The sequence below is a fragment of the Callospermophilus lateralis genome, chromosome 3 (genome assembly GCF_048772815.1).
Source record: "Callospermophilus lateralis isolate mCalLat2 chromosome 3, mCalLat2.hap1, whole genome shotgun sequence".
NCBI classification, from domain to species: Eukaryota; Metazoa; Chordata; class Mammalia; order Rodentia; family Sciuridae; genus Callospermophilus; species Callospermophilus lateralis.
Genome location: NC_135307.1, coordinates 191,030,186 through 191,049,512, shown reverse-complemented (window position 1 = coordinate 191,049,512; position 19,327 = coordinate 191,030,186). Strand labels below are relative to the sequence as shown.

Genomic DNA, 19,327 nt, shown 5'->3' with positions numbered 1-19,327 from the left:
CCCGGCCGTGGGGAGGACTGGCGCTGGGTGGCTGCCCTGCAGCTGGACCTCAAGAACGGACGCTGCGTGGACACAGCCAGACCCAGGCCCAGGTGGCCCACGCCCCGTCCCACCAAAGTCCAGAGCAGGAGACCCAGGACGGCAGGCGCATTAGCGGCTCCCAAGGGCCGGGCGGGGGAGGACGGTGGCTGCCACGGCCTGGGGTCTTGGGTGGTAATGAGAATATTCTGGAATCACTGTGACCGCCGTACCGCCTTGTGACTGTGCTAAGAGTCACTAAGTTGTCTACTTAAAAGGGCACATTTCACGGCACAGGAGTCGTCTTTATGCTCTTATGATCTTTTTTAGGCGCCAGCTTAGGAGCTCCTGGGGCAGTGCAGCCCTGGGTGCTGACCAAGGACCTGCTGCCCGGCAGGTCGCCCAGCACCCAGGCCTCTCCCGCCCCGACTCCAGGTCTCCGCCAGCGCCCTGGCCCTCAACTGTGCCGCCGCGGCCTGGCCACGCTGTTCCCACCCTGGACTGGTCTCCTGTCCTTCCTCGGCAGGTCACACTTGCCCCCAAGCAAGTCCCAGCAGCCCCTCCCCTGGGCAGCCTTCCTTGACCCCTCAGGGCAGGGAACAGCTGTCCCTTCCAGATGTCCCACGGGAGGCAACCGTGGCGGCTGAGTCACACCCACGGATCTGTCTCCAGAGCCCAGGGGGCAGCCGCAGCCGAGGCTCTTGGATCAGCGTGTCCCAGACGTCATTCATTGAAAAGCTGGAACTGGGCGCCGGCCCAGGGTGCTGACCGCTGGCCCCCATCCTCAGCTCTTCTGGTTTCTGTGCTGAGGCGGGTCTCGCTACGCCCCTCAGCTCCGGTGGCTGGGATCACAAGTCACCGCCCCGGCTCAGTGCCACCCTCCCACGCTCCCCAGGCCCTTTCCTGGAGGTATGACCACCTCCACCCCCCCCCCCGTTCCCAGTCCCTCCTTGAATGGCCTTTGGCACTGAACACACTGGACATTCCAGGGGACACTGTTTCCCTGTGTGTCATCGGTCACCCTGCCGGGGACCGGGCTCTAGAAGACAGGGTCTTGTCTGTGCGGCTCCCTGTGAAGCCCCCAGCCCTCTGAGGAGCGTCCCTGCTCCTGGCCGAGGGAGAGTGAAGGGGGGCCCTGCGTGGACGCCTTCCCAGGGCCACTCTGTCACATGCCGTCTTGGCACCGCGTCCACCGGCTGAGGCAGGTGAGTGGACGGGGAGCGAGTTGACCCAGGGGCGGTTCTGCCTGGGGTGAAGCTCCCAGCCCGTGGGCCACCCCAGCCCCCCCCCCCCCGTGGTGTCCCCAAGTCCCGACTCGGTCCTCCCCGCAGATTCTCCCCAGGACCAGGACAGCCCCGGCTCCTCCAGAGGAGCCGCCTCCCGGCCCCCCGCAGACCACGGGTGGGGTGCCAGGGAAGGAGCGGGGACCCCCAGGAGCCGTGGGGAGCCCGGGGGCTTGGGGACAAGCTCTCTCCTCCCGCCCAGCACCTGGTGCACTGCCCGGGGAGAGCAGGCCAGCCGTCTCACAGGGAGAGTCCCCCGTCCCTGCTCGGCTCTGGGGAGGGCTGGGCCATGGCCTCTGCGTCCATCTAGCAGGGGCTTGGCTCCCACGGGGCTTGGTGTCCCTCCCGCTCAGCTGCGCGGCTGTGTGTGTGTGTGTGTGAGGGGGTGTGTGTGTGTGTGTGTGTGTGTGAGGGTGTGCGTGTGTGTGAGGGTGTGTGTGTGTGCGTGTGTGTGAGGGTGTGTGTGTGTGTGCGTATGTGTGCTTGTGTGTGAGCGGGTGCACACGTGCATGTTTTTGTATGTGCGCGTGTGCGTGTTTGTGTGCACGTGTGTGTGCCTGTTCCTGTGTGTGTATGCACTTATGTGAGTATGTGTGTGCACGTGTGTCTGTATGCACGTGTCTGTGTATGCACGGGCGTATGTGCACGTGTGTGTGCACGTATGTGCGCGCACACGCATGTGTGTATGTGTGTACGTGTGTGCACGCATGTGCGTATGTGTGCATGTGCGCATGTGTGTGCGTGCATGTGTGCTTGTGTGCGTGTGTGTGGTGTGCACAGCACACGCCCAGCAGTAAGCCACCAGCCGAGGCACAGCCAGGACCTCTGCGCGTCTTTAGGCAGGAACCGTGGGACTGCCGCTCTCCCGCTCTCCGAGTCGCCTGCACCCAGGGCGCAGATTTCTGCCTCCCCCTCCCGCCCTCCAGTTTTTGGGGAAAACAGGCGAGTCTGAGGAGGGAGTCCAGGCCGCTCCCACTCCTCCACCGGCTCAGGAGAACCTCCTTCCCTTTTCCACGCCTTAGAGCCGAAGGGCCTTCATCAAATTCCAGCTCTGCCGCAGGCCGGCTGCTGGACCCTGAAAACCATGTCACCACTTGGAACCTCTGTTTCCTCTTCTGCCATAAGGTGCCCACCCCTTTGCACCAGGAGGAGGGGTAAGTGAAGGGAGGTGTGGGCGGAGCTCGGGGGCTTCGGCACAGCGTGAGGGCCCCACAGGGCACTGTGGCCCCAGGGTGGATGTGCGATGTTGAAGCCCTTCCCACCCAACAGCGGGTTCCCGGTTCACTCTCTCACGAGCACTCTTGACCGTCACAGAGCACATGCCACTCCGTTTCCCTGTCAATAGACCCAGAAGTCGGCCCAGTGTCGCGCACTCTGCTGCGGGACGTTCCTGGACTCGACTCCTGGGCACGTTTGAGGCCCCGTCTTTGGGATGAACTCCCAGAGGTTGAACCCCTGGATCAGAAGGCGCAAGGACTCCAAGGACCCGCCCACCACACGTGGCCAAGGACACCCAGGGCCCGTCTGGGAGACCCGCCTACCACGTCCCCTCTGCCCAGGCCACCCCCTTTTAGGCACCACCAGTGAGACAGGCAAAGGCCACTCTCACCCTTTAATTCTAATTAATCCACATTTTAAACCCTTTCGTCTGCTGTTTTCCTAGCGCTGGTTTCACAGCTCAGTGCGCTGAGGGCACCGCGTGTGGGTCTTGGGCGAGGCATCCCCCCCTCTGAATTAGCTTGCTGTCGTGCCAGGGACGGAGCCCAGGGCGCTGAACCCGGAGCCACGTCCCAGCCTTTTTATTTTCTTATTTTGAGACAGGGTCTCGCTAAGTTGCCCAGGGCCTCACTAGTTATGAGTCTGGTGATCCTTCTGCCTCAGCCTCCCAAGTCGCTGGGATTACAGACATCAGCCGCTGCACCTGACCCCTTTTTTTTTGGTGGTGCTGGGAATCGAACCCAGGTCCTGCCCACACGAAGCACATGCTGTACCACTGAGCTGCATCCCAGTCCCGCTCCATAAAACATCTTCATCAGACTTCTGGGGATACACCCAAAAGACGTGAGAGCTGGGGACCCGGGGCTCCAGTAGACATTGGTTCACCCATGTTCACAATGGTCCAAAGGTGGAAGTAGGTGGCAGATGGGTGGGTGACAGGATGTGACACTGTGTACACGAGTGTGTATACACAGACATATGCATACATATGTGTGCCGTGGAATATTAGTCAGCCTTAAAAAGGAAGGGAATTTTGCTCCATGCCTGGCACAGATGAAGCTTGAAGACGACTACTCTTTCTTTCCTCCTTTCTCTTTCTCTTTCCCTCTCCTACATGGGCCTCGCTATGTCACCCAGGCTGGCCTTGAACTCATGGGTTGTGGTGCGAGAACCTCCTGCCTCAGCCTCCACCTAGCTGAGACTGCAGGCTGTCAGGCACCGAGCAAGCCAACAGCCGGCCAGGAGAGGCCAGTCCTGGGGGATTCCCATCGCGGAGGTCCCTAGAGCAGTCGATTCCTAGCTCCCCTCCCGCCCCCTGAAAACAAAACAAAAAATGAATGGGGACGGCGGTCACCCTGGGCCAGGGGGTTCGTGTTTGATGGACAGTTTCACCTGGGGAAAATGAAACGATTCTGGAGGTGGCTGGTGGTGATGGTTTCTCACAAATGTGAACGCACTTGACCCCACAGAACTATCCCTAAAAATGGTCAGAATGGTAGATTTTATGTCATGTATACATTTCAGGGCAATAAAAGTCTCTATAATATCTCCATAATATCCTGTGAGGAAGTCATTATTATCACCCTCCCCCTTTTTGAAACGGTTGTGAAATTAAGGCTCAGAGAGGCTGGACTTGCTAGGAAGCGTCACACAGCTTCTGAGAGCTGCGGCAGGTCTAACTCTCTCAGTCTGTCACACTCAAGAATCCCGGCCGGCCGGAGCCCGAGGGCACATTCCAGCAATGGGGGCAGCAGGTGGAGCAGCCGCCCTGGAGAGCAGAGCCGGTGGAAGGCGCCCGAAGCCCAGAGTTCAGCTCTAAACTGACTCCCGCCTTCTTGTGGCCTCTAAATTTGGCCAAACGGGTTCTTCCAGCCCCGCGTTGACGCGGGCACATTGTTGTGAGAGCAGAACTTTTTCCTGGTCTCAAAGAAAGAAAATAACGCAGCAGCAGCGTTCGGCCAGCACCGCCTGAGAGTGAAGGGGGCTCCGGGGCGGGGGGACCCTGTCCCCAGCTGGTTCCCGGGGACAGCGGTGAAGACCGTGCATCTCGACCCCGGGTCTGGCCACCTGCTCCCGAGGGAACAGACAGAACCTCGGAAAGGCTCAAGCTCAAACCTCCAGCCAAACTGAGATCCCCCTAAAATTCCAAGAACCAGAAGAGCCTCTCCCGGGCGCTCCAGGACAGGGTCCTTGGGGACGCGCCCACTGAGTCCCCGCTCCCCGGGAGGCACTGGGGACATCCCCGCCCTCTGGCGTTCTGCTGGGTCTGACTGCTGATGACCAAGGATCCTTGCACACTGGACCCGGGGCGGGCGGGGGACCCTCCCTTTGTGGCCACAGGCAGGATTTTGGTGCTTGACCCAAAGAGATGGCCCTGTCCCTTCACTTTTCTCCCTTAGGAATGTTCAACTGGAGACACGGAGGACATTCCAGTCAGTGCAGACAGGAGCAGAAAGGTCAAGAGCTGGTGGCCATCGGGGGTATGTGCCCTCAGCCACGGGGTGAGGGGAAGGTGCCGCAGGGCTCTGGAGCCCAGGGAGAAGGTCAAGGGGCTGGATCGAGCTTCTCCTGAAGCCCACACTCCCCACAGAAGTTTCAGTTATGTGAACCGACAAGTCTTTCTTCATGTTAGTTTCATTGGACTTTCTGGATATAAAAATTTTAATAACCAAAAGAAATATCCGTATAACCTTCCAGTTTGTGTCGTTCTAACCTGAAATTGTCGGAACAGATTTCTGAGTCATGGAACTCACAGACCTCACTAAAGCACTGTCCCCGTGTGTCCCCAATGACAAGCTCCCCCTGGTCTGAAGTGCTTGGCGGGCAGGCAGAGGTTAGGACGGAGCTGCAGGGACCCCTGTCCACAGGACAAGCCCTCCCCAGCCCCAGGGCCTCTGGCTGTGGTATCTCGAGGGCTCAGGCGAGGCCAGGCCAGGGAGACCGGAGGCCAGGCCTGGGGCAGAGACGTGTCCTCCCTGGGGCTTGTGCGGTGCTGTGTGGCCGCCAGTGAGTTGAGTGACCACAGGACGGAGGGCATCCCAGGACAGCAGGGAGACAGGGCCGGGCGCTGCAGGGGCAGAGGCCACGTCCGCCCTCTGACTGCTCCTCCCAGCCGCGCGCTGGGCTGCCTCCCGCCTCTCCAGGGCCACAGAGGTGACAGGGCCCCAGGCCCCCGGGGGGCAGTGGCTTTGGTCCCTGGCTAGGGCCAGACCCTGGAGGGGAAGCCCCCGGGGGAGGGGCAGACCGCAGGACCCCATCCGTCCCCGGGCAGCCGCGGGGCAGCAGGGCAGGGGCCTGGGCCTGGTGCAGTGGGGCTGGGAGGAGCCCAGGGCTGTCCACCCTCTGCCGCCGCCTGTGGCCAGGGAGCCGGGGCCAGAGCAGCCACACATGTGTGACTCGGCCTCTCGGCCAAGGTGCACCCTGTCCTTCCTGGTGACCCGAGGCCAGGACTGCCGCCTGTGTCCCCATCCCTCCCGGCGCCCAACGGAGCAGGTCACAGGTCCTCTGTGACCCTCAGGCCGGCAGCCAGGGCCACCAACGGGATCACGTCCACAGGCCTCCAGCCACGGCCTGCTCAGAGGGACACCCCCACCAAGGGCCGTCCTGGGAGGGCGATCAGGATATGTGTGCAAAGACCTTGGCCTCAAGGGAGGCGGGGAGGCCACGGCCACCACTGAAGCCATGGGTCACAGTCCCACCGAGGGTTCAACGCGCCTCGAGGCCACCACCGTCGTCCCACAGGCCACGATCCTGGCTGCCCGGCCCCCTCCTCTCTCGGGTGAGGCTGAACCGCTACCCCAGGGGCTGGGGGCCGGGGGGCCGGGGGGCCGGGGGGCTGGGGGCTGGGGGGCTGAGGGGCTGGGGGACTGGGGGCCGGGGGCCAGGGGGCCGGGGGACTGGCGGGGCCGGGGGGCTGGGGGACTGGTGGGGCCGGGGGGCTGGGGGCTGGGGGGCTGGGGGCTGGGGGACTGGGGGCCGGGGGCCGGGGGGCCGGGGGACTGGCGGGGCCGGGGGGCTGGGGGCTGGGGGGCTGGGGGGCTGGGGGGCCGGGGGGCCTGGGGGCTGGGGGACTGGGGCCTGGCATTGTGTGGCGATGGACTCTGGCGGAGTGGAGGACAGGCGCTCTGCTGGTCACATCTTCCTTCCAGCAGTACCACGGGGTCCTGTGGTGAGGGACCCCACACCTCTTTCCAGCGCAAATGGTGGAGGTGGGGTGGGACGCAGCCTGGTCCGACTGCCCCGTCCATGCAGCTGCTGCGACTGGTTCAGCCAGGGAGTTGCCTCCAAGCCAAAGAAGATCAGCCCCAACCCTCGCCTCGCCCTGTGCTCTCCTGGACCCAGCCCTACCTGAAGCCATCAAATCTCAGACTGTGCGCCTTGGCAAACCTGTAAGTTCTCTTTTTTGCGTAAACCAGTGTGATTGGGTTTTCATAACGCGTAACGCAGGAGGCCGTGTCCATCTGCCTTCCACTCAGGCTTCAGAACGGGGGGCAAGGGCAGGTTAGATGGACAAGACCATCCTGGGCTGGGCATTAATCTCTTTCTTTAATCCGGCCACCACCGGAGGCCCGGGCTGCCGAGAGAGGACAACCACTTCTTCAAATGCAGCAAGAAACGTCTCAGGAGGTTCCCGCAGGGTCCACCTTCCTGTCGTTGGTGACCCGGCCTCTGCTTTGGAGAAGGAGTCAGGAGGAGCAACGATCCTCGGTGGCCCCTGTGCCCCCCAAACCTCCCCCAAAGCCGACTTTTCCTTGGCTCCTGGGGCTGTGGTCTGTTCCGTTGAACTGTGTCTTGAAACATTGGCACGAACCGCGGACACCTCGGGAGGGAGCCCTGGCCACCAGGGGCCGGTTAAAGTCCAGCCGCCACACCCTGGTCCCCCAGGATAACGGGCTGGACCCCCCGCCCCTGAGGAGGCGGCTCGTCCTCAACACTTCTCGGTGGGCTCCTGTGTCCGGCCTCCTCTCCCCACGCAGCCCGAGCAAGAGCCGGGGCACAGACGCGGGCCGTGGGGCCAATGTCGGCCGGGGCCACCTGGGTCTGCTCTTCAGGTTTCCCGGAGCCCGTCCTCCTCCTCCTGCTCTGGAACCGCGGGCGCGGCGGCCGGGTCAGGGGAGCAGAGGCTGAGCCGGTGGACGGAGCCCAGGCTGCCCCTGTCCTCTCTGTGGAGCGGGTGTGACGATGGCCACTGTCGGAGGCTGTTTGGAGCGGCCTGGGCAGTGGCGGGGGGAACGTGGCCTTCTCTCCGGGCTGGCTTGGGCGGGGCAGGCGCACGCCAGCCGCTGGGGTCCCCGGGGGCTCCTGTGTCCTTCAGCCATGAGGACGTGGCTCCCTCAGCCACCTCAGTGTAGGACCGTGCAGTCCCTGGAGAAGTGTCCACTCTTCCACGCAGAGGCGACAAATCTCCTTCCCAATGCACAGGGGCCGGCACTGCCCGGGTGCAGTCTGTGATGCTCCGAGGTCACCTGCCTCACCCTGAGGCCGTCGGGGCAGGTGGACACTTCCAGTGACTAGGACAGGTCAAGAGGTGGGCGGTCCCCTCCAGCTGTGGTTAGAGAGGTGGTGGCTTCGACGCCCCGCCCCGCCCCTTGGCCTGCTCCCTTGGCCTGGCGAGGGGAGGACCACGTAGCCACCACGGCCAGCAGCCACGGCCCCTGCCCACCAGGGAGGGAAGGGGGTCTGGCCTGGAGAGGCCGCCCCAGCAGAGCCGGGCTTGCAGCCCCGAGAGGAGGACAGGCCCCGCAGGAGCAGGGCCGGGAGAGGACGGGAAGCCGAGGTGGGTCCCGGCTGGGCCGAGCCCGCAGCCCGCCACAGGCCAGCTCGCGCTGTGCCCTGAGAAGGACCTCACCAAGGCGAAGCCCCCGTCCTCGCTGGGCCCAGCCGCATCCTCCCGGGGCCCCAGAGGACCAGGGCCAGGGCCTGCCTGTGTCCTGGAGGCCAGCCGAGGCCCGGGGAGGGGCTGGAGCCCTGAGGATCTCTGCACCAGGGAGGGAGTGGCTCACGCTGGCACCCACTGCCCCCGCCCAGGACTCCCTCATGGGATCCCCGTCCCTTCGCCATGGACTGTGTCCCCGTGGGGCCACCGCTGCCCACAACCAGCCAATAGCCTCTGGCAGCTCAGAAACTGACCCCGTGGGAGAGCAGCGGCCAGCTGGCCTGCGTCCTCGGCCTGGCCAGCGCCCGGCAGTCAGTGCAGGACAGCCGGACGAGGGGCCTCGGGCTCAGCTCCCCACTGCGGGGACTCAGAGCCAGGGGCAGACTGCCCACCTGGAGGCCGGTGGCACCCGGGTCTCAGAACCGCGATGCCCACACTCCCGACCCCAGTGCGCTGGGCCCTGCGCGACTCTGCCCCCCCGACCCGGGCACCCGCCTCTGACCTCCAGCTCCTTCCAGGCGGAAGGGCTGCGGGCTGCGGGCATCCTGTGTCCCCCTCACTCCCGCACAGGGATGAGAGACGCTTGATGCCCACAGGCGTGCCCCGCCCTCTGCGGGCTGCTGGAGTGACCACCAGCTGTGGCCGGGGTCCTGCCTCGCTGCCCTGGGGTGGGTTCCGGGAGAGGCCTCGCCCACTGTGTGTCAGCCCAGCGGGGGGCAGTGGGGTGGGGCTCCCCCTCCTCTGCAGACACCGTCCACCCTGGGGCACCCCAGGACAACGGAGGTTAACATGGGTGGTGGGTGGAGGTTCCGGAGATGGACCCCAGGGGTGCTTTACCGCGGGCCTCATCCCAGCCCTTTTTATTTTGAGACAGGTTCTCCCTAAGTTGCTGAGGCTGGCCTCGAACTTGTGATCCTCCTGCCTCAGCCTCCCGAGTCTCTGGGATCACAGACGTGCACCACTGGGCCCGGCTGCGTGTCATGGAAACGTGCTGCATGCTGTCAGCTCCTGGAACCCCTGGAACACCCCACAAGCCCTCAGAGGGGGGCTCCCTTGCGATCTGTCTTCTGGGGGCTTCACTAAGACCCAGCGGTCAGTGGGGAGACAGGATTTGCATTCGGGCAGTATGACTGTCCGCCTGGCTCCTGCCCCCTACAGCCACCCCCTGCAAGGGCTGGCAGGCTGGCCTTGTCCTTTGGGAGTCCCCTACTCTCCTTAGAGGCCTCCAACCTGCCCACCAGCTCTGCCTGCTGACAGGACAACTGTCCCCTGGCCCCGGAGGCCCAGTCCCTGGAAGTACAACCCCCCTTCCCGGTCCTGAGCTCGGGCTCGGGGTCTGCACACGCTCCGGCGGCCCAGGGGAGCCCCGCACGCAGAGGCCCCTTCCTGCTCCTCCATGTCAGAAACAGGCCTCGTCCCTCGGGGCTGCTCCAGGCCTGCCCCACAGGTCGCGTCCAGCACTTAATGGCTCTGCCCCATGGCCAGCACGAGTCCCCTCAATAGACCATTCTCAGTTTGTCGCCCAAGCGAAGCCTCCCAGGGCGTCCCCAGATGGCAGAGGTGCACCGCGGGCCCCAGTCCCCCTCAGGCAGGAGGGCCACGCTGGCCTGGCAGGGACGCAGCTTCGCGTCCGCCACACGGGGACCCTGTGCACAGCCTCTGGGGAGACGAGTCGGCGGGGAGGCCTGGCCAGCTCCCGGGACGCACCCGAGGGCCTCGGAACTGGCCGGCTCTGGACGGAAAGTCTTAACCTCAGGTTTGCCCCTGACTCACTGCGTGACCCTGGGCAAGTCGGTCCACCTCTGGCCCCCAGAGGGAACCACAGCGTCCACCTCACAGGGGGACGCAGGGGACGTGTCAGGAGGAGGAAGATGGGAGCTGGGGGCTGGGCGTGCGGTGCCCCCTTGGCGAGGGAGGGTCAGCAGCTGTGGCTCCCGAGCAGTGTCCCCAGGCTCGTCCGTCCACCCAGAGACTCAGCAGTGACCCTGCGGGGAAGCAGGGCCTTTGAAGTACCAGCTAAGCGGAGGTCATCCTGGCTTAGAGTGGGCCCTGAATCCAACGCCCGTTCCCTGTAGGAGGAGGGGACACGTGGAGGAAGGTCGGGTGGAGACAGAGGGTCTGCAGGGATGTGGCTCAAGCCAAGGCCAGCCAGCAAGGTCTCCTGGCCACCCAGAGACCAAGAGGAGGCGGGGAAGCAGGTGTCCTCAGAGCCCTCAGGGAGCCCAGGAGAGAGTGGCCTTCTGCTGTCCTCGGCCCCTGGTCAGTGTCCTGGTGACTGCTCCAGGCGCTCCCGTGAGCCTCCTGTGGGTCACTTAGCTCTCACCAGCGCCGTCCTTACCCCATCCCGTCTCACAGGGGAGCATCAGAGCCTAGGGACATTAGGGACCCGTCCCTGGGTCTAGATCTGAATTCGCGGCACCTGGTCAACGGCCAGGGCACCCCACCCCCTGCACTGCTCTGTGCATCCTGCAGGAGGCGCCAGCCAGGGGTGCAGCACGTCCAGGTCCTCTACTGAGGGACCCACAGGCCAGGTCTGCCGGAGCCCCGGGCCTCTGCTGTGACCCTGCCCTGGGCCGGCCTCTGGGTGCCGAGTGCCCTAGGGCTCGGGACAGGGGAGGGCCAGCTCCGTGCCCACAGGGGGCCTGCACAGTGGACCCCAGGTCTGGCACTCAGGGCTCGTCTGTGGCAGGAAGGCAGCACCCAAGGCCGGGGACAGCACCCAAGGCCGGGGACAGCACCCAAGGCCGGGGACAGCACCCAAGGCCCCCGACACCTTCAACGACCCCCGACACGGTCCTCATCACTGGGGGGGGTGAGGACAGGAAGGCCAAGGACAGGCACAGCCACCACAGCGCCGCTCCAGCCGGTCAGGAGGCGTGTCCACCAGGAAGCAGGAAGGTCCAGCTGGGTTCCTTCACCCTTTGTCCCAGGATGCAAGAATGTCAGCAATGTGCTAGGACAACAGCCACGCAGGGACACTCCTCGCCCCCACGGCCACTTCCTGCCTGGGCTGCCGGTCAGGGCAAGAGTGGGGGGGGCTGGCTCCTGCAGGTCACCCTCCGCCTTGGGCCTGGGGTGACCACGTCAGTCCACCTCAGGGTGAAGAGGCCACAAGCCCCGGCGCTGCCTGGATTCCCCCAAGGGTCCACCTCGGGGCACCAGGTCCCCCTGGGGCCTCCCAGGTCCGACTTTACAGCCCGAGGCTGGACACGGGCCCTCCCTGGAGGGTACCTGCCACTGTCAACCCTGAGTGTCCCTCAGCAGAATGCCAACAGGGCCCCGCTTACCGCGGACTCGCAGGGTCCCACACCACGAGGACGTCACCACAACCCGGGAGTCACGTGCCACAGAGCCCTCGCCTCGCTTCCAGAGGGACAGAACCGAGGCCACAGAACCGGTCACTCCTTTGCAGCTGCCTCTGACTCGAGGCCACTGCCCGCAGGTCCCTGGGGCCTGGACCCGCCCCAGGCAGGACACCTCCCGGCACCAGCAGGGCCCCTGCTCCAGCCGCTCTCTGGTCGGAGACCTCCCGTCGTCACCGTGTCATCGTCCCCTGCCCTGGGGATGAGGACGTGGAGGGGAGGGGAGGATGCCGGACTCCTCACCTCAGGTCTCAGTCCCCTGTCTTTGCCCCCAGAGGCCACCAGTGCTGAACCAGTGTCACACAGTGGGGGAGCTGGGGCGGGGACCCAGGGGCTGCGGGAAGAGGGTCACACCGCGTGGACAGACCCCTCCAGGCGGACCCCTCTCCCCAGGTCCCCTGAGGCACAGCGGAGCCAGCGGAGGGCCTACCCACCCCGGCCCACTCTGCAGGCCCGTCTGCATGCCGGGCAGGCCTGGCCGCACCCGCGTCTGTCACTCTGTGGACACAGAGTCCAGAGCCAAGGTCACCGTGGGCTCGGCTGGGCGCATGGAGCCGCAGGTGACTCCAGGCAGCGCCACCTGTGATCACCAACTGTGATCGTCCAGCACGGGGACCCGGCTGAGCTCGTTGGCAGAGCCACACAGACTCAGTGCTGGCAGAGTGCGGCCGGCGCGCGGGGAGCTCGGGACCTGGTGAAGGCGCTCACGTCACCCGGCAGGGCTGGGTGCAGGCACCGTCCCCTCAACACGGGGAAGGTGGGCACTGACCAACAGCAGTGGACCTAGGTTTGGCTCGGGTGGTCAGCTCGGGTCACTCTCAGAGTGTCGCCCCGTCCTCTGGCCACGGCCCCCCCCCGCCAGGAGCCCTCTGGAGCCTGGAAAGAGGGACGCAGACAGACACCCCTGAGCGCCCACCTCAGGGGCCCCGGGACAGGTGTCACCAGGCGACGCACCCAGGGCCAGGACAGATGGGCAGTGAGGGCCCTGGCAGCCACCGTCCTCCCAGTCAAGTGTGGCTGCAGGTCATTTTTCTGTCCTTTCCTGGAGTCGAGACTCGGGAAGCTGAGTGGCCCACGGGGCCCCCGCATCCCAACTAGCCGGGTGCGGAGGGGAGGGAGGCCGCCTTCCCTGTTGACCCCAGGACTCGAGGCGGGCGGCCAGGGGCTGCTGTTGGGGAAGGCTGATCTCAAGCAGGACTAACCGGCGACAGAAACGGAGCCGTCCCAAGTGAAGGGCTTCATCCAGAGAATTACCTTCCCACAGGCACAGAGTGACCGCCACTCGGCCCCAGAGTGACCGCCACTCGGCCCCACACCCCCAGGCCACAGGGGCTTGTGCTGCTCACACCTCAACCAGGTCAGGCCCTTTCCACCAAGGGGGTCACAGAAGTCCAGGCCCCAAGTGGACACTTGCTGGGGCACACGCCCTCCTGCCGCCCAGCCCAGCAAGCGCCTTCCAAGCACAGCAAGCCGCTCCGGCCCCCATCTGGCCTGGGCAGAACGGACCCTCAGCCCAGGAGGAGCCCTGCCCACCTCACGCCGATAGCATATTCCAGGGACAGTCCAGAGACGGCCAGAGCCCAACAAGGAGCAAGAAGGCACAGGAACAGCAGAGCACGTGGCGCACCTTGTCATCCCAGCTGCTGGGAGGCTGAGGCAGGAGGATCGAGAGTTCACAGCCAGCCTCAGCAACTTAACAAGACCCTAAGCAACTCAGTGAGACCCTGACTCTGATAAAATATAACAGAGGGCAAAGAAGGGTTAGGAATAAACATTTGATGAGACGTCTGGAGAAGAGCTTTTCTCATTTTAGATTAATTGAAGCTCAGAGAGGTAAAGTAACTTGCTGAGAGTCACACAGCAAGGTGTCCAGAGATGCAGGGTTTGAATTCAGGTCTGTAGCACTGAGGAGCTGGCGGTGCTTACCCACTCGGCTCTACTGAGAGGCTGAAGGCAAACCATGTCTGCTGCTTCCGGCCTGTGTGGCTGGGGGCAAGTTATTAACCTCTCTGGTCCTCGGTTTCCTCATGTTTGAAGGCTTGTGAGAGCACCTCCAGGTCCAGGAGGAGAGGGCGGGGTGCCCCACCACACCACCCCCACTCGGGTGGGACGCAGGCTGCTTCTGTGGCATGGCTGTCAGGCTCCGTCCCCTCCAGAAGCTGCAGTGGCACAGACATGGGGACTTCACGGTGACAGCCCTCTGGGCACAGTAGAGTCCCAGTCCCACAGCCTGCTGACGCCCGGGGTTCCCTGGACGCAGTGAGGAAGCAGCCGTGCTGTCTGGGGACTTGTTTGTGGGCAGGGACAGAATCCAGAGCCCCGAGCCTGCCACACACACTCCACGCGCTCCACCCTGGCTGCACCCAGCCCCGCCGGGTCCCCGGCCTCCCTGCCATGTCCCCGGCCTCCCTGCCATGTCCCCGGCCTCCCTGCCATGTCCCCAGTCTGCCTGCCGTGTCCCCGGCCTCCCTGCCAGGCCGCACACCCTGCCGGGCCAGGAGCCTGGGGAGCTGGGCAGTGGCTGTGGCCACGTTGTCCTTCCCGGCGGCCGCAGCGCCTGACTCCAGATGTGAGCCAGGAGGGGCGGCTGCAGGGCCCCGGAGGACCCGGGCCTGGGCCTGGGCCTGGCTCAGGAGGCCAGTTCCCGGTGCTGACGGGCTCGAGCGCGTCCTTCCCCTGGCTGGGCCTGGCAGTGTCCATGTGGCACTCGGGCACAGACAGAGGGCACTGCAGGAGGGGCCAGGCGCCCTCACCCGGGCCTCCCGAGGGCCCGGGCTGCCTTGGCAACAGCAAAGCGAGGACTGACTGAGCGCTTCCTGTGAGCCAACAGGCAGATGATGAAGGCCTACTGCGGGACACGGCGGAAATGGAGCGGATCTCTGCCTTCGGAGACTCACCTCTAACCGGGCGGGCGTTTGGGGAAAGAATGATGACGTGTTGGGGGATGGTGAGTGGTGGGGGAGCAACCGAGGAGGGGTGGGCGGGCACAGGCTGCCATCTCAGACGGGGATCCGCAGGGCTTCGCGACAAAGTGGCGGGTTGGTGGGTGGGTTTGCTTTTTGCTGTGTGGGGGTCAGAGCCCAGGGGTGGGACATCTCGGTGAGCTACATCAAAACTGTGATCGCAGTTTAGGGGGCTGAGGCAGGAGGGTCGCAAGTTCAAGGCCAGCCTCAGCAACTCAGCGAGACCCTGTCTCTAAATAAAATATTTTAAAAGGGCTGGGCTGTGGCTCAGTGGTCAGGTGGCCCTGGCCCTGGGTTCAGTTCTTGGTACCAAAAAAAAAAAATTTAAAAAAAGGAATCATTTGAGTCGGGGTCTCACTAGTTGCTGAGGCTGGCTGCAGCGTGGGTCCTGCCGCCTCTGCCTCCTGAGTCGCTGGGTCCCAGCCTGGTCTCCAACTTGTGAGCTCAAGAAACCCTCCAGCGTCAGTCTCCCAAGTAGCTGGGGCTGCAGGCACCCCCCTCCCCTGCATCTGTATTTATTCATTTTCATCTGTGACTGCGGATGGAGCGCAGGGCCTCAGGCGCGCTGGGCTCCGGGCAAGGGTTTGGGGTGAAGGAAGTCTAAGACCTGGTCCGAAAGCAGAGAAGCGGCCATCGAAATTGATCCTCCCTAGAACCTTCTAGCACTTCTGCTGTGCAAGCACAGAAAGACGATTCACATCTTCACAGGTTGACATGGAAAAGCAGCCGCCACACCTCGCCAAGCCAAGGCAAGAAGGGGCCCAACGGTGGGCAGGACGATGGCACTGTTTTGGGCAGTGGTGGGGACGGAGCCCTGGGCCTCCCATGCTCTGCCCCTGAGCCACCCCCAGCCTCGACCCACTTTTGAAGATTAAAATTTCAGAAAAGAAAGAAAAGCAGGAAGGAGTAAATGGACAGAAGAGTGGACCCCTGACCCTCAGGGCTCCCCCGGGGCCGGAGCCGGGCCGCCGAGGCCTGCGCCCAGGACAGCCCTGCCCCCGTGCCCGCCGTGCCCGCCGTGCCCGCCGTGCCCGGGAACAGGGGCGCAGGGCGTTAGTTCTCTGTAAACCTGGGGGCCCGGCTCCTTCTCGTGCCACCGTCCCCTCGGGGGGCCTCCTCGGTGACCCAGACTGCGGAGAGGCGGAGCCGGGGTGAGGGAGATTTTCCTCTCCTGCTTCTGGCTTGGGGATCTGGAAAGGGCCCACCTGGCTCCCAGGGTCTCTAAAAATAGAAGCTCAACTTCCCGCAGGTTTGGCCTAGCTGTCCTCCCGGGTTCCAAGACTCCTTTCTGTTAGCGCCTCACCCCCCACGCGGGGGAGCCAAGGCTGGCACAGGACCAGGAAGGGGCGCAGAGCAGGGCCCGGGTCACGAGCCAGAGGCTGCGGCTAGACGGGACCCTCTGCCCACCCAACCCTGCACCCACCCACACAGGCCCAAGAGGCCTTTAGCCACGGGTTTGCTTTACGTCAAAGGCGGAGTCGAGGGGATCTGTGTCCAGGCCCCACGTGGGGTCAGGAACCCTCTGGGTGAAGGCAGAGGACGGCCCCTGACGTGCCAGGTGTCAGTGGTGTGCTGGCAGAGCCTAACAGCGGGCTCTCGGAGGCAGATGTACTGTGCACACCACCCCCCCCACACACACACACACACACACGCAGACGCGTCACACACGCATACTGGGTTGATTACAATAGTTTCAACGTACAGGATGTGCAGCACACGACTGCAAATAAAAATAGAATTTATAGTCAGGCGCAGTGGCGCCCGCCTGTAACCCTGGATATTCGGGAGGCTGAGGCAGGAGGATCACAAGTTCCAGGCCAGCCTCAGCAACTTAGCAAGACCCTAAGCAACTCAGCGAGACTCTGCCTTAACATAAAAAATTAAAAGGGCACATGGGTTCAGTCCCCAGGACCAAAAGAGACATATAACTTTTTTGATGACGTTTATATAATTTAACTTTAATAATGACTGTGTTTAGCAACCAGTTCACCAAATTCCTGAAAAATCAGAAAATTGGTTTTCACAAGCCACACGAGCTGGGGTCACTGCGCACAGCGCAGGGCCTACATGGCAAATATCACTGAGTTGGGGAGGAAGCCATCATCCCTCTGCACATCTCCCGAGCCCAGGGCAGCCCTGACATAAAGTGCAGGAAGCTCCGGGAGTTTCCAGAGATGCCCTGCAGACGCTGGTGAGTTCGGATGGGCGGGAAGCGTCTCGAGGGGCCCGGGTCTCTGCCTGAAGCCGGAGTGGGGCAAGAGACGGGTTCATGAGCTCAGGGCACGTCCCTCTGGAGCTCCCTGGAAGAACTAGGGGACCCGGGGCTCACGCTGGGGGCTCTGCAGCCAGCTGGGAGCTGTGTCCAATTGCCCAGTGCAAAACCATGCTGCAGGAACAGGGCTGCTGCCGAGTCACTGGCCTTTCCAGGCTGCAGGGCTGTTCCCCTGACAGCAGCCAGGGCGGCACTCCAGCAGTGGCCACTTCTCCAGGCCCAGCTGCACCCAGGGTCCCGGTGTCCCCCGGCTGCTCTGGGGAATTCCCGGGGGATTTCCTGGCTCCAGCTTCTGGCTTGTTCCAGCCTCGCCTGGTGTGGAACCCACGTGTCCTTCAACCAGAGCCCGGAATCTGAGGCTCCCTGAACCCCTGCCTTTGCCTCACAGATGAGGAAGCCAAGGCTCAGAGAAGGGCGACGGCTTGTTCAAGGTCACAAAGAAAACCCAGGGCAGGCCGGGGGAGCGCCACCCGCTGCCTCAGTTTCCCCAGGAGTTTCCGGGACAACTTGTCCTCCACAGCGGGGAGCACGTCTCAACTTGTCCCTGGGACAGGGGGACTCTGCACCAGCCCCAGCGAGGACGGCCGCCTGGGTCTGCCCAGAGCTGCTGCGGGGTGGAATTTTCCAAAGGAAGAAAAGGGAGGCCACATGTGGGTGTCGGGACCTTTCCTTCTGGCCTGGTGCCTGGCACCCCAGGGGCTTCCCACCGGCTGCCGCTCGCTCGGCTGTGCACTTCCTGGCCCTTGGGTGTCCACTGCACCCTGCTTCTGACTGTATCTACGTCTTACCTCCTGGCCGCTCAGCCCCACTGCAGAGCTGTGGACGCCAACAGCCCGCGGTAGTATTAGCGAGCGGGTCCCCGGGGAGGCGTGGAAAGTGCCGCGTATTTCACAATTGTGTTCCGTCCAAAGTCGCTGCGCAGGCCCACAGTGATTCGAAACAGATTTTTGCAAAGGCAAAATAAAGTTGGAACAGAACCCAGTGGAGGCATGTCCCTCTCCCCACCCCAGCTCGCTCTGCCCTGCCGTTAACCCTCTTCCCTCACAGCCCAGGACACGGCACAGGACGCTCAGCCGACGCTCCGTCCGGGGCAGTGTCCTACACCTGGCTTGAGCCACCTTCCAGACGCTGAAGGCCGCTGGCCGGGCTTCAGCCTGCGGCTCCCGGCCCCACCTCCGGCAGGTAATGCGTATTCCATTCTTCCTCCGGCCTCCCACCCCCGGGATAATTGCAGAACCAGAGAACACAGAGGCTGTTCTGGGGGCGGAGGCAGGTTCAGCCAAAGCCAAGTCGGAATGACCTCGGTCTGTTTCTCATCTCTGAGGGGCTGTGTGACCTTGGGCAAGTTGCTTCACTTTTCTGGGCCTGTTTACTCTGCGTACAGTGAGGAGGACAATAATACCTGCGGGAACAGCAGCTGTGGGGATGCCCAGCACAGTGCCTTGCACGTAGCAGATGCCCAAGGAACAAAGTCACGGTCAGGGCCTCCTAAAGATCACCTGGTCCAACCACTCCATTCAGAGACGGGTGAAGGGAGGCCCAGAGAAGGAAAAGAACTCCCAAGACCACACAGCAAGACACTACAGTCCCTCTCAGCCTCCACCCAGGCTCCCTTCCCCCCCTGGGAGCTCCAGGTGGTGTGAGGAAGCGCCACCCTCCTCCCCGCAGAAGTCTGGTCCACGCACCAACCCGCTGCGGGCACCTCACACTCACCATGGAGCAGGTCTGAGTCCCCCGGTCCTCCTTGCAGCAGCCTTGCTGTCTCTGTTGCTGCAAGGTCTCAGCGTCAGATCCCAGCTGCAGAATTCCAGGGACGGGGCTCGGGCTCAGGAAAGTCCATCCAGCCTGGCCACGTCCTCCAGCGGACTGCCTCCGAGGCTGCACCAAGCCCCGGGCTTCCCTGGTTGGGAGGGTGGATGCTCTGCCGGGCTCCGATAGCGCGGCCGGGGCTCTTATCGGAGCTGGGGGGGGGGACAGCGGCCGAGGGGCTGGGGTTCCAGGAAGCCTCCGGGGGGCCCGGATACCGCCTGCTGCTCTGGCGGTGTGGATTGCTGTCAGGGTCACGCCAGGCTCTGCCGGGGAGAATTCCACGCTGGCCCCCAGCAGGCGGGGCCCCCAGCCCTGCGCGGCCCGCCCCCCACTCCCATCCTGGCACGGGGCTGGGAAGAGGCAGCTCGATCCGCGTCGGTCTGCGCGGTGTTTGTGGTCTGTCCTGAATCCTGCACCATTAATCACGGAGCATCTGAGCCCTGCTTCGCCTCGGAGGGGGCGGAGGGGGCGGAGGGGACGCCTGGAAGTTTCTGTTTACCCCACTCCGCACCCGGCTGCTCTGCTAA

At 64.0% G+C, this 19,327-nt stretch overlaps 1 protein-coding gene across 1 annotated transcript in view; it reads right to left on the bottom strand.

Moving 5' to 3' along the window:
• Ripor3 (RIPOR family member 3) overlaps positions 1–18,888 on the bottom strand; it is a 63,349-nt gene extending 44,461 nt beyond the window's left edge. The window contains exon 1 of the mRNA XM_077109050.1: positions 18,705–18,888. Coding sequence (XP_076965165.1) covers positions 18,705–18,707 — 3 coding nt within the window. The 5' untranslated portion in view covers positions 18,708–18,888. The remainder of the gene's footprint in view (positions 1–18,704) is intronic.
• Positions 18,889–19,327: the final 439 nt, after the last annotated feature.